The 15,794-nt window shown below is 30.4% G+C and overlaps 2 protein-coding genes across 2 annotated transcripts; one reads left to right on the top strand and one right to left on the bottom strand.

Annotated features, from left to right (window-relative positions):
* Nucleotides 1-269: 269 nt before the first annotated feature.
* On the bottom strand, nucleotides 270-1,569 carry LOC148575862 (uncharacterized). Its single transcript, XM_088502591.1, has 2 exons — nucleotides 1,197-1,569; nucleotides 270-1,114 (listed from the first exon to the last, which is right to left on the bottom strand). Exons 1-2 carry the CDS (start codon nucleotides 1,567-1,569, stop codon nucleotides 270-272), a joined length of 1,218 nt encoding a protein of 405 aa, XP_088358717.1.
* A 7,289-nt stretch (nucleotides 1,570-8,858) lies between these two features.
* On the top strand, nucleotides 8,859-14,452 carry LOC148575861 (zeaxanthin epoxidase, chloroplastic-like). The gene is made up of 16 exons (XM_088501203.1): nucleotides 8,859-9,533; nucleotides 9,877-10,039; nucleotides 10,175-10,249; nucleotides 10,344-10,444; nucleotides 10,546-10,661; nucleotides 11,004-11,215; nucleotides 11,496-11,587; nucleotides 11,733-11,847; nucleotides 11,947-12,050; nucleotides 12,304-12,349; nucleotides 12,478-12,542; nucleotides 12,641-12,727; nucleotides 13,053-13,107; nucleotides 13,193-13,281; nucleotides 13,368-13,452; nucleotides 14,137-14,452. Exons 1-16 carry the CDS (start codon nucleotides 9,022-9,024, stop codon nucleotides 14,215-14,217), a joined length of 1,998 nt encoding a protein of 665 aa, XP_088357329.1. The 5' UTR covers nucleotides 8,859-9,021; the 3' UTR covers nucleotides 14,218-14,452.
* Nucleotides 14,453-15,794: the final 1,342 nt, after the last annotated feature.

Genomic DNA, 15,794 nt, shown 5'->3' with positions numbered 1-15,794 from the left:
CTAAAGCAGAGGGAATATACGGATCTCTGTATGCTCATTCATCTATACACTATAATTCTCCTAGTTTTATTTTTTTGAAGGTGGAATAGAAAAGGACATCTACACTGATGTTGGGGTCGAGTAGGACTTTTTTAATTAGGAGGTCTTCTGCTTGGATGGAGATGACCACGGAGTCGTCGAGATTGGTGGTTGTTGCTTTGTAGTCAGACTGTTCAAATGATATGATAGGCATAGGTGGTTGGAGGCCAGATCGCCGTTCTTTCTGCTTTCTAGACCATTAACATTGCTCTATAACTGCGTTTTCTCGTTGAGTTTGTATGTCTGCCACCTGCAAATCCCCCAGATATACAATTAATAACTCCTCTCGTCGGTGGAGGTTGGAACCGGGTGTTCTCTGTGGTGCTCGGATTTTGTTCTGGTTGAAGGTCGGTCGTGTTCTGCTTGGTCTGCCGAACTCTGCTGTTTATGTATTTGTCTAGGTGTCCCTGTCTCGCCAACCTTTTCAGAAGGTCCTTCGCGATCACGCATTCGTTAGTTGTGTGGCCGAACTTTTGGTGGAAAGCGCAGTGCTTTGACTTGTCAATATACCTCTGGTCTTGGTACGAACCGGCTCTGCTAGGTAACTTTATTAGTTTGTTGTGTAGTATTTCTTTAAGGATGTCCTCCCTTTTAGTGTTGAACTTGGTATAGGAATCAAACTTCGGAGCTAGTTTAAAAGGTTTTTTAGGGTCCTTATTCTGGGACCTGTAAGGCTTGTCTTCTTCCTTCCGAAATGGTGGTCTTTCATTCCTTCGAGTTTCGCGCAACTCCTCTATTTCAATTTGACCAGTCGCTTTGTCTCGGAATTCTTCCAATGTCTTCGGTTTCACGACAGCTATAGCTTCTTGGAATTTTCTAGGTCGGAGACCACTCTTGATAGCGTGCAACTTCACTTCTGGATTGAGGTCAGGGATCTCCATGACTGCTGTTTTGAAGCGTGTCATGTAATCTTTCAGGCTTTCGTGTTGTCCTTGCTTGATTGTTCTGAGGTAATCCGAATCTTGCACATAGATTTTGAATGCTGCAAAGTGATTTATGAATAACTTGGCGAATTCGTCGAAGTTGGATATAGAACCTGCAGGTAAGTTAGAAAACCATAGTAGGGGGCCCATCTAAAAAAGTTGGAAAAGATCGGCACAAGATGGGATTGGAGTCACTATTGAGAAACATCATAGATTCGAATTTTGTGACATGAACTTTAAGATTTCTGATCCCCTTGTATGGTGTCAAAGTTATGGGGAGCGTAAAATTTTTAGGCCTCTTGAAATTCATTATTTCTTCGGAAAAAGGATTGGTTCGTTGTCTTCCTGTTTTGGGGGGTGTTTCCCCAGTCTTTGCATTGGACTCTGACTGATGTTCCTCATGTTGTTCGGCGTTTGCCTTCTTATTGTCGTTCTTTTCTTCGCCGTTGTTCTGCATTGTTGCTAACAGTTCGGTCTTCTGTTGATTTTCCGCTAGTAGAGCAGCATTAGCAGCTAAGAGGTCGGCATTAGTTCGGTGGGCTTGCGGAGTTTCTGAACGGTTTGTCATGCTTCAGCCCCTGAAAAGAAAAAAGAGTACAAGGCGAGTACAGAGATGTTATAAATATTAAAAAAAATGGGGCAATGGCCCCATAGTGGGCGCCAAATGTTCTATTGGAGGATATTCGTTCGATTTATAGCTTGTAAGTGGAACGTCCTTCCAGACTTCTGTGACTCTGCAAAGGGACATCCTCGGGCTCTGGACCTCGGCGTGGAATCTGCACAAAAGACTCCGACATTCAAGTCAGTAGTTTCCTTAAGAACAAGAAAATCAAATGGTAGAGCTAATATTATGTGGGCTGCTGTCGTCTCTCAATAGGAGTAGTATGTTTTGTATTCGTTGTGTTTATTTGTTTTGCTCGGCTATGTTATATAGGGTTGGTCGAGGTTAATCTCCACTGTTAGAATATAATTAGGATCAAATTAGCATTATTTAACATATCTAAATATTTATTATAGGATATTACGTCTTTATAGTATTGAATTTTTAGAGGTTTTAAAACCCCTTTTTGGTTTCGTGATGAAACCATGGTGTGGACAATTGAGGTTGATGAGTCCCTCTCTTGTTATATCGGGAAATTGAGTAGAAAGTTGAGGAGTCCCTTCGATTCAATTTTCAAATGATGGTGTTGGCAAGTTAGGTTGAGGAGTCTCTTTCCCTTCTATTCAATTTCCAAACGATGGTGTTGGTAAGTTAAGTTGAGGAGTTCTTTCTTATTGCGTCAAGAAATTGGGTAGAAAGTAGAGTGATTCTCTTTGTATTCAATTTCAATTTATCCTAATTATATTCTAACATCCACGATTGTTTGTTGAGATATTCATCGGTTTTTAGTGGAGTTTATCATAGACTCAGATTATTTGGTTTGTTGCTTGCACAAATCTCAATTTTTGTGATTTTTTTGAGGATCTCTCGATTGTGCAATATACTCGGTCATTGATTTTGAAGTTGAGATTGTTTAGTATGGTTCACCTAGCTATTATATGATTGGAGGCCACTCAGATAAACACGCCTAAAACGTCTTTTTTTAAAGATGTCTTTATGTTGTATTTTAATTAGTTTTGGTATAATTTATTCGGTGTTCCTCATCACATATTATTAAATTCCTCAAAAGATTTTCTTTCCAAAAACAATAAAAAATATTTAATTTGGACTAAAACAAAAAAGGTAATAGATTAACTATTAAATTTTTTTTTAAAAGATTATTTACATAAAAAAATATATCACATTCATCAAAATATATATATATATATATATATATATATATATATATATATATATATATATAAAAGCTCTTAAAAAATTTTATAAATAAAAAAATAATTAATTTTTATTCGTATAATATATAAAATAATTACTATATTATTATTATATTATAGATTAAAATTTACTAATTTAAATTTTGTTTTTATTTTTAATATAAGCATTAGAAATAAATAATTTTTTTATAACAAGATATATTGTAATAAAATATATATAATATTAATTAGTTTTTAAAAAATTCTGAAAAGATGGTTTTTTCTAATAAAGTGTTATTAAAAAATTAACATTATAAAAACTAATTTCAATCAATATGATATAATATGATATAATAGGTTATTAAATATATTTAATACAAAACACATTGAATATAAATTTTTATTGAGTTTAAATTTTAAATAATTTTTAATTAAATTTTGAATATTTTTATTTCAAAGAGTTAGAATATTTTAACATCATTTTTTTCGTATCTTTTTAATTGAGTCTTTGATTTTTTAAATTATAAACTTTATTTATAATTAAGAGTAATGTTTTAACACCACCAATTAGTCACACATATAAAAATACAAGAACAATTCTATTATCATAATTATAATCTAACTTTATAAGCAATACAATACAATGAAATTATATATAAGTAATATAACTAAATTTTATCTACATCTATAGTCACATTTCATAAATAATATAATTAAATTATATTTATGTTTATAATTAAAATATGAATAAAAATACAAAAAAGTATCAGGATGGTTAATTTTTTCATTCATAATTTTTTATTATTTTTGTTGTAAAAAATTTAATTATTTTAATAATTAATTATTTTTTAAAAAAAGATAATTGAATAACACAAAAAAGTCTTATTAAGAGTAATTTATTTATATATGATTAAAAAATAATTGAATAATTATATACGGTAAAAAATTAATATTATTAAAAAATAAAAATAAAATTTATTTTAAAATTAAAAATAAAGTTTATTTAAAAATAAAATTAAAAATCATGGTTTTTTTTTCTTTTTTCCAAAATTTATCTACGAGTAATTCTATAAATATTTTATGATGAATAAAAATATTAAACTCATACTAAAATTTATTCTAATAAAATTTATTTTTATTCTACTAAACGTTAAATAAATTATTGAAAAGAATTTTGTTTCCTCCATTAGAGAAGAATGATAAACTTCCATACTTCTATTATGTTATGGCAATAATTTGGCCTGTTATTTTTTAATGTACATAATAATAATAATAATAATAATAATAATAATAATAATAATAATAATAATAATAATAATAATAATAATAAAAAACAAGTATATCACAGTAAAAAAGAAAGCACGTCACCAAATAATTTATCATCCGAATTATATATGAATCAAATTGATAATATGAGAGCTAACACTACAAAAATCGACAACAAAGTTAGAGACTTACAAAACCTTTCTTAAGATCATAGAAAAAAAACGTTTATATTTGTGTGATATACAAAACAATTATCATATTATTATTATTATTATTATTATTATTATTATTATTATTATTATTATATATGAGCAAAAAAAAGTCTAACTGAATGTTTTAAAGTAAAATTTTTTTTAATATTTGATTAAATGTTCTTGTATTTAGTACTTTTTTTTGCACTTCCTCTTAGTTAAAAATATAATCATTATAATTTTTTAGTTATTATTGCTAGGGGTGTTTACAGATGGGATATGACTGAAATTTCGATCCAATCCGCACTAAACTCATTAGATCAAATTCGATATTCGCACTTTTTATGTTTGGATCAGATATCAAATATATCCATAAAATAAAAAATATAAAAAAATTTTATTTTTATAAAAAAAAAGTCAATAATTTTTTTTGTTTACTTTTTTAAACATATTTACTTCTATCTGATTAGAGTGTGGATCCGATTCGATCCAATCTGATCATCTTACAGATCAGATCATATTCTCAAATTACAGATCAGATACGGATAAATACTGTGGATTTATATGGATATGATCTAATCTATGAACACCCCTAACTATTACTATAGGTTCATTGTTGCAAAAGAATGTTTCTTTTATTATAAACTATTATTAGATTTTAATTACCATTAAAACAACTGAATAGTCAACTTAATTACCATTATTATATCCATAGTTGTAAAAACCGAACTGGATCGGTTGGTTCGACCAGAAAACTAGTGAACCGGATTAGAATTGGATTATAGTCCAGTTCGGTTTACTCTTTAGACCGTTTAAGGAATAAAATCGGTGTGAACTGGTAAGAACCGGTGCAAACTGGTCTAACCAAACTGGTCTGCTTGAAAAAATTTTTAAAATGTCTCCACAAGGTCTTGAACCAAGAACCTTGGAGCAAAAATAACCTCTACTTGCCACTTAGCCATTGCACTTCTAAGTATTATATTTGACAAATACTAATTATATAGTATACATAAATATCTAATTTAATTTAATTTTTATTTTTTCTATTTTTAAAATTAATTATATTTTAATTATATACCATTATTAATATAAATATAAATTTCACTAAAAATTTATTAATTTACTTGATCTATTTTATTGCTAGTATTGTGATTAAGGTTATTTGTTTTGATGTTAGTGTTAAAATCTACTGATATTATAGTTAGATGATAGGCTTTGTGAATTAATTATTTTTTTATTGTGTCAAAATAAGATACTATTGTAGTATTAAAATTTTATGATTTTTTTATATTAGTTATTTTTAGAAGTTGAGACTTGATTCTTCATAAAATGTTAGTGAAGATATGTATTTCAAATTTTAATTTTAAGTTTTTAACTATTTTATATTTTATATTTACGTGAGACCAGTTTTATCGGTTCAACCAGTGATTTATCAGTTGAACCAATAAACCAGTAAACCAGTAGCTTGATCGATGATCGGTTCGATCACTGGTTCAGTTCTAACAATTATATTTCAATCTAATTTCAAAAATTTTGATTTACTCAATTTAATAGTTATGACTCACAATTGATTCCTAATCAAACAACAACAAATTATGTCTCCCAATTGGTTCCTAATCAGTTCTAACAATTATGTCTCCCAACTTAATAGTTATGACTCACATTGGTTTCTAATCTTATTTTTGTCACTGTCTCACAAAATCGTTAACGACATGCTGAAATGGACTAACGACTGCTACATTATACATTCTAGCGACTATTTGATGTGACAATTGAAATTTTTTTACCTTATTTTTTATTTTCAACTAAACACTTAAAACCCTAATATGAGTCACGGATACCTAAGTTAAAAAATCAAACTAAGTAAATTGAAACTTTAAAAATCAGATTAAAGCTCGAATATAACTTCAAAACAGAACTTTAACTTATGTAGTGATTAATTTAAATGAAAATCAAATAAATCAAAATTCAACATAATTTTTATCAATGTTTTTAAATTCGAAATTTTTATACCAAAATTAACTAGGATTTTTCTTTAAATTAAAAATTTAATGAAATAGTGACTTTAATTATCTTAACCAATGTCCTAATTAATTGCTTTTATGTCTTAAAAAAAAACCGTATATGAGAAGAAAATAATTAATTTGTCTACTTTAATAAATAGTTATTTTACTAAAATGAGAAACTATTTTTTTAAAATTTTTAAGAACTAATTAATATTATATATATTTTGTTACACTACATTTAATTATAAAAATTTTATTTATATCTAATACTTATATTAAAAATAAAAAAAAATTAAATTAGTGAATCTTAATCTATAATATAATAATAATATAGTAATTATTTTATATATTGTACGAATATAAATTAATTATTTTTTTTATTTATAAAAATTTTTAAACGCTTGAGCTTGTTATATATATATATATATATGAATGTGATATATTTTTTATGTAAATAATCTTTTAAAAAAAAATTTAATAGTTAATCTATTACCTTTTTTGTTTTAGTCCAAATTAAATGTTTTTTATTGTTTTTGGAAAGAAAATCTTTTGAGGAATTTAATAATATGTGATGAGGAACACCGAATAAATTATACCAAAACCAACTAAAATTCAACATAAAGACATCTTTAAAAAAAGACGTTTTAGGCGTGTTTATCTGAGTGGCCTCCTATATGATTTCATTTGCATGCAATATAAATTCTGCCGCTGCAATATGTATACCATATTATGATCAATACATCCCCCACACCATTCTTGATTATAATTGTACTAAAGTAAATCACGTATATGTTGAAATTATGAATAATACAGTGAATTTGTCCCCTCGAATAATAATGATATTAGTTAAAGTTTATTTTGTTTTATGAACTTCTATCTCTCTGTTATTTAATTAGGACTACCAATATTTTTTTTATTTTCAAACAATTATTATATATCAAAAGGAGTAGTTACTTGGCATCAAAATTTCCGGAGACTAATATGCTGCACAACTTTTTTAGATATTTAATAATAATAAAACAACAAAAACTAATGGATAGACGTCCTTATCCATACAGGTAAATAGTTGAAGCCAATGAAATTTGATATTTTGATCTCGCAGGGGGTGCGGTATCTCACATTATGCTTACGTGGCCAAACTTGTAACATAGAACCTCGTGTGATCTCAGACCAAAGTAGATGAAATGCCACACATATGATCGAAGTTGATGCATAGTTTGACTTTGACAAGGAATTCTAAGATTTTTCACAACAAAATTTTTAAATTGTGTAAATTTTAGTCTAATGTGTATCAGTAGTATGTAATTATTGTAACCATTAATTTTATTAAATTACATGATATTACAAAAAAAATTTTCTAATTTTAAAAAAATATATACGAGTTTTTCAAAAAACTTTAGCCATATAATAATAATAATAATAATAATAATAATAATAATAAGTTATATTTGTGGTTGATTTTACGCTACTCGAGTTTTTAATTTATATGATATTTTTATTTGATGTTTAATTTATTATTTTTTTTAAATATTATGTTTTAGACACCATAATAAATACTTTTTAACTTTTGCCTTGAGCGACAGCAACACAAAATGACAAAAGGTTATCATAAAAGTTGGTAGAAAAACTCTTAGAAGAAAACCTTTATATCCACTAATTTTGCAATTTCAATCAAAATTTCAGTAACTATTTTTTTTTATGAACTTTCAGGAAACTATATAAACATCTAAATTAGACAATAACGACGAAAGTTAACAGGTTTAGAAAAAAAAAAACCTTAAAATAACTGCTATTAAAAATAATAAATAAGATAATAAATATAACATTCGATATTTACTATTTGAATTTAGCTAATATGTGTCATAAGACACATAATAAATTTATTATTATTAAAATTTTTTTATATTTTTAATTTATAAACTTAATATATTAACTAAACACATACTATTTAGGATGAAGTATTTTTAGACAAGCAGATAATTATCTATTGCTATAAATGAATTAGATTTGCATTTCATTTTAATATACATTCTTTTACTGTTTTACACATATATTGAAGTATATATTCTATTGATATAAATGTATTGAATTTGCATTTCCTTTCAATTTACAGATTTTGTACACATATGTTTAAGTATGAGAAATGTTAGGGATAATTAAAATTTATTATTTTTTGTTATTATTTAATTATTAATTTAATTTTTTTAGTTTAGTTTTTTTAATTTAATAATTTAATAATATATTTTATTTTATATTTTTAAATATTAATAATTAACTAATGACTAAAAATAATAAATTTTAATAATTTTTTAATATTTTTTTTAAATATATTTTCTCTCATAAATAAAATCTTACAATTCAATAATTTATTACCATATCAATACAAATAATTACTTTCAACAATTATTTTGTGAATGGTCGTTAAGACTAAAAATAATTAGACGATGGTGTAAAATAATTTATACTATTTAAACTCTTATTTCATATTTAAAATAAAAAAACAAATATTTATTTCATACGGCATACGTTAAGGAGACTATAATTTGTCATAACATTTTTTTATTATTTAATATTTTTTAAGATTTAACAATTATCTGAATTAAAAACTTGTGTATGGAAATTAATCTGAATAGCTTAGCAAAACCCAAAAGTTATTGCCATGAGAGTGTGAGTGCTGAAGCTTTGAATCTTTGAGCCAAAAGAAGTTATAATAAAAACACACAGAAACAGCACACACACTTATTGTTTAGTTTCTAAGCAACCATGGCTTCTTCCACCTTATGTTACAACTCTCTTAACGCTTTCTCAAGAACCACTCAATTCTCAGTTCCAATAAACAAAGACCTTCTTTTTCCACCAGAAACCTCACCTTCTCTCCCAACAAGAACAAGGAAACTTAACAAGAACAAAACGGTTCGTTTCACAGTTAAGGCCGCTACTACGTCGACTCCTACTCAAGCGAACGAAACGGCGTCGTATGGAGGCTATGGCTCTCAGAGGAGGAAACAGGTTCGGGTTCTCGTGGCGGGCGGAGGAATCGGTGGATTGGTTTTTGCTTTGGCTGCAAAGAGAAAAGGCTTCGAGGTAATGGTGTTTGAGAAAGATTTGAGTGCTGTGAGAGGAGAGGGGCAGTATAGGGGTCCAATTCAGATTCAGAGTAACGCTTTGGCTGCTTTGGAAGCCATTGATTCCGATGTCGCTGAAGAAGTTATGAGAGTTGGTTGCGTCACCGGTGATAGGATTAACGGCCTCGTCGACGGAGTTTCTGGCTCTTGGTACGTTATTTGCTCCTCCTACAATCTCTGTCACACCGACACCGGAACTTGTATTTTCTACTTTATATCTTTTTAAATGTTTAGTTGTTATGCAATTAAGAATTTAATTTTGATAAAAGTACAACAATTTAATGTTGATGCAATTAGTTGGGTCGTATTAACAAAAATAACTACTTTTTATATTTATGGCTCGAGTCAGAACGGATGTAATTGGTGTATAGTTGGGGAAGTCAGAATTTCTATTTTAAGAAAGAATATTTAAGTTAGAGCAGACAAGTCCAACAAATTTCTTTATGAAATTTTAGCATTTGGGACCATAGATTGATGTATAGTTGGTTATCAGGTACGTCAAATTCGATACATTCACTCCTGCAGTGGAACGTGGACTTCCAGTCACAAGGGTTATTAGTCGAATGACCTTACAGCAGATTCTTGCCCGCGCAGTTGGGGAAGATGTCATTATGAATGAAAGTAATGTTGTTAATTTTGTGGATGATGGAAGCAAGGTATTTAGAGAAAGCTTTTATATTGAGATTAACTACAAAATTATTCTACTTCATGAACCGCATCAGTGGACTGTGATCAGATATAATTGTTGTATCGGAATTTTAGTCTTTTCATCCAGCATTTTTCAATTTCAGGTAACAGTAGAGCTAGAGAATGGTCAGAAATACGAAGGAGATCTCTTGGTTGGAGCAGATGGGATATGGTCCAAGGTCCTACTAAAATTTTCTCTGGTTCTGATCATATTCTCATAACTATGCATTTTAGTTTTATAAAACATAACCTTATTATAATAATTTTTGATAGGTGAGGAAGCAATTATTTGGGCCAAAAGAAGCTGTTTACTCTGGCTATACATGTTATACTGGTATTGCAGATTTCGTCCCTGCTGACATCGAATCTGTTGGGTATGGTAATCGTTATTCATGAATTAGGTATCCTACTTTAATATTATCAGCTGTGGTATGTATTTTCATAAGGTTATGCATTTTTGTCCCTGTGCTGGAAGGTACCGAGTATTCTTGGGACACAAACAATACTTTGTATCTTCGGATGTTGGTGCTGGAAAGATGCAATGGTATGCCTTTCACAAAGAGCCACCTGGTGGCGTTGATAGTCCCAATGGTATGCTTTCTTCAAGTGTTTAGAAATTTGTCATCTCTTCTGCGTTTACGGATGTATCATTAACACAATATTTTAATTGAGACTATCTGATGGTTGCTTTCTTTTCCCCCCTTCAAATAAAAAGATGCTCTTAAATTGATGCTCAAGTCAGTTCTATCAATGTTACTGCTTGTTTATTCTGATGACTGAACTCCACTGCTTGGCATGATATAGAATGGTTCTAACTTTGTACCAGCAATCTAGTAGTATTTTAATGTAGATTGCGAATCAGATTGACTGGCAGGCTTGAAATGAAGATTGTAAATCATAACATTTGATATCATTTCTCTTACTGTTTGGCAGGAAAGAAGGAAAGGTTGCTAAAGATCTTTGAGGGTTGGTGTGACAATGCATTAGATCTGATACTGGCCACAGAAGAAGAGGCAATTCTGCGACGAGACATATACGACAGGATACCAACGTTAACATGGGGAAAGGGTCGAGTTACTTTGCTTGGTGATTCCGTCCATGCTATGCAGCCAAATATGGGCCAAGGAGGATGCATGGCTATTGAGGTATATAGTTACTTTCACCCCCTTTGTTACAATATGTATTTATCATTATTGTTTCAAAGTTACAGGCTTCCAGCAATTCCCTTCATATTCAGAACTAGTATTCAGTTATCCACGGTTCGTTTGATCTGAGATGGACATAGACAGAAATTAATGAAACATGATTAAAATTAAAATATATTTCCCACATTTACTTTTTCTTGGCTCCTTCAGAGGGAACTGGTAGTGAAACATGAACATTGGCACAAAAGTTCTTTCTAACAAGCTTATTTTGTCATTACAGGACAGTTATCAACTAGCATGGGAGTTGGAGAATGCATGGGAGCAAAGTGTAAAATCAGGGTCTCCAATTGATATTGATTCTTCCCTAAGGAGGTAAATTACGGTTTGTTCTTCAAATACGAAAATGAATACTGAAATAGCAATTTTGTCGAAATGAGTTGATCTCCTTGCATTGTTGAATCCATTTATTTATTAACAAAATCTCTTTGGTGACTCATGGTGCCTTTGTTTCATCAAGCTATGAGAGAGAAAGAAGATTTCGAGTTGCCATTATTCACGGAATGGCAAGAATGGCTGCTTTGATGGCTTCCACCTACAAGGCATATTTGGGTGTTGGTCTTGGTCCTTTAGAGGTAGGAATTTCTTACTAATGAGATAAGTCAGAATTCAGAGAAGTTGACAGTTCAAATTGATATATATGCGTGCCACTTCTATCTCATTATCGCTTTCAGTTCTTGACCAAGTTCCGGATACCACATCCTGGAAGGGTTGGAGGAAGATTTTTCGTCGACATCATGATGCCTACTATGTTGAGCTGGGTCTTAGGGGGCAACAGGTAATGCCAAGAGTTCACTTTCCTTTTTCGAATAACCTTCACTTGGTGAAATCAGCATAACTGCATGTTAGGTATGCGAGCCAATTGAAAAACTTCATGGATGATGAGAGTTCCTGCAAACTGATAACATTGGAAACTGTTCATGTTTTTATTTGGTGCTAATTAGGAAAAATATTATATTGCATTATCAACTACTTGTTGATTTGTGCCAACTGATTACCTAATACATAAAGACATTGTAACACTTTTGCAGCTCTAAACTTGAAGGGAGACCATTAAGCTGTAGGCTTTCAGACAAAGTACGTTGCTCAAATTTTACTTTTGTACTTTTGCTGCTCAGAAGATTTTTTATCTGGTAATTTATATAGTCATATCTATTAGGTTCGTTGCGATCTGGATTCTAAAGTGTCATTTGATTATCATGCAGGCAAATGACCAATTACGGCAATGGTTTGAAGATGATGATGCGCTTGAGCGTGCTATTAACGGAGAGTACGTCTCTAACTGAATATGCTGAGTGTCATCCTTACTATACTTAGTAAGGAATTTTTAGATCTCATAACTCTTATGTTCATTCTTGTTTTGAATAGGTGGATTTTGTTACCATGTGGAGATGAAACAGGTCTTTCAAAACCTATACGTTTGAATCAAGATGAGATGAAGCCGTGTATAATCGGGTATGCATGAGCCCTGAGGTCTTGGACCTACATACAATATTTTGCATACTGCCATAATAGTTGCTAAATTGTGTACGTTATATCATGCATACTGGAATGAAGATGAAAATGTAGGCATTGTTCCATTCTCAATTGTCTAAAAGGATTAGATGATTGGCCTCTGTCTTGTGTAAAGCTTATAATCTTTTTTAGAGGACTTTCCCTTGGACATGTTGAGAGATTCGAAAACTGTTTTACTATATTCTCTTAGGAGGATCTCATATCCTCCCATCTTTGTAAGATTGTAAGTTCAAACCAATTGTCTGATAAGTTTCTGTAACTACAGGAGTGCACCACCAGAAGAATCTCTAGGTTGTTCGGTTACAATACCTTCACCACAGGTAAAACAATTTATTATGACCTCAATTGAAAATGGTTCCACTTGATATCTTGATCATCATGCAACATAATTTCTCCACTTTTAAGGTTTCCGAAATCCATGCTCGAATTAACTATAAGGATGGCCTATTCTTTTTGACTGATTTGCGGAGTGAACATGGCACCTGGATAACAGAGTAAGTAAAAGTATAAAAGTGTTACTATATTTTGAAGCTTAGGTAGTTGAAAAATGTATTGACTGTCGTTCTCTTTATGTTTTCAGCATCGAGGGAAAGCGATATCGGGTACCTCCAAATTATCCTGCACGTGTCCACCCGACTAATGTTATTGAATTTGGTTCTACTAAGGTAACTGATGAACCCTTTAGAGGTTCTAGTAGGCCATTGCATTATTCATATTGGACATCAGCAGTTTGATAAAATTCATGTTACATTGCATCAATCATTGTTTGAGAAAGATCCAACCTTTTAGTCCAACTTTGATATATTTCAGAACTTCTCTTCACTTATCACCTGCCTACATCTACTTGGTCTTCCATTCTATTTTTCATTTTGTGCTACTGTAATTTTTATTTAGTTTATTTAATTTAAGATCACTGAACATAATGATGAAGATTAGAGTTAATTATACTGTCTAAAAATGGTTTATTTAAGTGGGGCTAGTACCAGAAACTGCTTGTTATCAATAAGTGAATTTTCTGATCTTTTAATAAACTAGACAATTAGTCCGTGATATTAGTATTTAACCTACCAAGTTTTAGTGCATAATTTCTTTCATATAAAAATTGACCATTGTATAGTTTTCCCATTTAGATGTTCCAATTTCAATAGTTACTTTTACTCTAAAATAATTATGTTACATCTGCCTAGCAAAGATCCAATTACCATTAGGTTCATATTCTTTTTGTGTATATGAGTATCCAACTTCCAAATACATTACTCTTGCCTGAAAAATGTGCAAGTTTGTATAGCTGTTGCATAGTGCATACCTAATTTCCTATGACATATCTAAGCATCCAAGTTATTTTGCAGGCTTCGTTCCGCATTAAGGTGACTAGATCAGTACCAAGAATATCTGAGAAGAAAGGAGAACAAATTCTCATGAAAGTGTGAATGGCTGTGTTTAGGTAAATATTTGTAAGTCAAAGAAAATGTTATACAGCCAAATACTTAGAATTGTATAGCTTCTGTATGCACTCTTTTTAGAATAGAGAGTATTTTGCAACGGCACCAAATTGTTCAATAATTCTTAGGTAGTCGTTGGTTGTTGCCTCCCATAGGCACTTCGTTCAACACTTTGATATGTAAAAAGACAGTATTTTTAGAGATTCATATTCTTATAATTTTGTGGTTATCCGTTTACAAGCGGGAGCATTACTCACTGAAGATAATAAGTTAATAACAAGGGTAGCAAAGAAAATGCCAAAATCTATATTTTGGTAAAGAAAATAGCGGGAATTTCTTTAGTAAAGAGTATAATTGGATGAAAAATGAAGATTTTTAACTGGTTGATTCGACTAAAAAACTGGTGAACCAAATCTCAAATCAGTCCAATTTAGGTTTAAGACCGTTTCAATAATTGAACTAGTCAAACCTAATAAGAAAAGCTGAAATTCAGTTTAAACCGAATCGACGAGTCATACAATGCCTGATAAGTTTCATACCTAGCCCCTTTTGTAAGGAAGAGTACCAACTTGCAGCTTAGCTAGCATGTCATTTGTCTTATGAGATGCAATTTTTTATAAAATTGATTAAATTATATCTATAAATTTTAGAAAAACTATTATTTTTCTTAATAACTAACATATTTTATCTATTTATTATTATTTCTACATCTCTTTTCAATAAAATACTTGAAGTGCAAAATTTTAATTTGATACAAACAAAAACAACTAAAAATACTTCTTATGAAAAGAAGAGGTAGAATTTTATATATTAATTATAATCAGGTCAATTGATTTAACTGATGGCCTAATGATTGAACCAATGATCCAGTAATCTAATAATCTGACTAGTTTGATCCTCGTTCGATTTTGATTATTATACTCCCAGTTTCATTCCAGCCTTCATTGTTTTCAATCTCTCCAGCATCTCCCAGAATTGAATCCATATGGGGGAGGGTTTTTTTTTGGTATTTATGGGGAAGGATTTAATTCTCTTGTCCTCTATGTCCTCCACTTCAGCCCACCTACGAGTGTGCAAGACGTAGTTGTTAAATAACAAAAGAGACCCTTTCCCAATTCTGAGCGACTCCACTTTATCAAAAAAAAAAAAAAAAAAACTGAAACTAATTATCACCCAGATCTACTATCCTGAACCCCTCTAGTCTCTAACAAATTTCACGTAGAGCATTGTCTAAGGTATCAATAAAAAAGGCTTTATCAGTTAATACCAAGAAAAAAGAAAAGGCTTTATCAGCAAAAAGCCTCCCTATTAGACTCTTAGAGCAAGCATCAACCCCCTTTTGTGACATCCTTTTCATCCAAACAAATCAATTCCTCCACCTCATCAGAATTACCAGGACCATGTTGAGAGAACTCGACTCTTTTCACACTCATGCTAGGATTTGGATGAAACAGTGCTGTAAAAGTTGAATTTTTGTGACAAGAAACAAAAGAATAAAACCCCGGAGCGGGCACTATTTCTACCTTAGCAAAGCACTGGAAACTCTAGGTTGGGGGCTTTTAGGT

The sequence above is a fragment of the Arachis ipaensis genome, chromosome B1 (assembly GCF_059453495.1).
Source record: "Arachis ipaensis isolate K30076 ecotype BB chromosome B1, ASM5945349v1, whole genome shotgun sequence".
Lineage (NCBI taxonomy): Eukaryota > Viridiplantae > Streptophyta > Magnoliopsida > Fabales > Fabaceae > Arachis > Arachis ipaensis.
The sequence above is the reverse complement of the archived record's forward strand: the minus strand, read 5'-3'. Positions and strand labels throughout refer to the sequence as shown.

Coding starts and splice junctions, on each gene's coding strand:
- LOC148575861 (XM_088501203.1), top strand. CDS start 9,022: ATGGCTTCTTCCACCTTATGTTACAACTCTCTTAACGCTTTCTCAAGA. Junction 10,445..10,545: donor GCTGACATCGAATCTGTTGG/GTATGGTAATCG, acceptor CTGTGCTGGAAG/GTACCGAGTATTCTTGGGAC. Junction 12,051..12,303: donor TGGGTCTTAGGGGGCAACAG/GTAATGCCAAGA, acceptor ACACTTTTGCAG/CTCTAAACTTGAAGGGAGAC.
- LOC148575862 (XM_088502591.1), bottom strand. CDS start 1,569: ATGACAAACCGTTCAGAAACTCCGCAAGCCCACCGAACTAATGCCGAC. Junction 1,115..1,196: donor ATCTATGATGTTTCTCAATA/GTGACTCCAATC, acceptor ACTTACCTGCAG/GTTCTATATCCAACTTCGAC.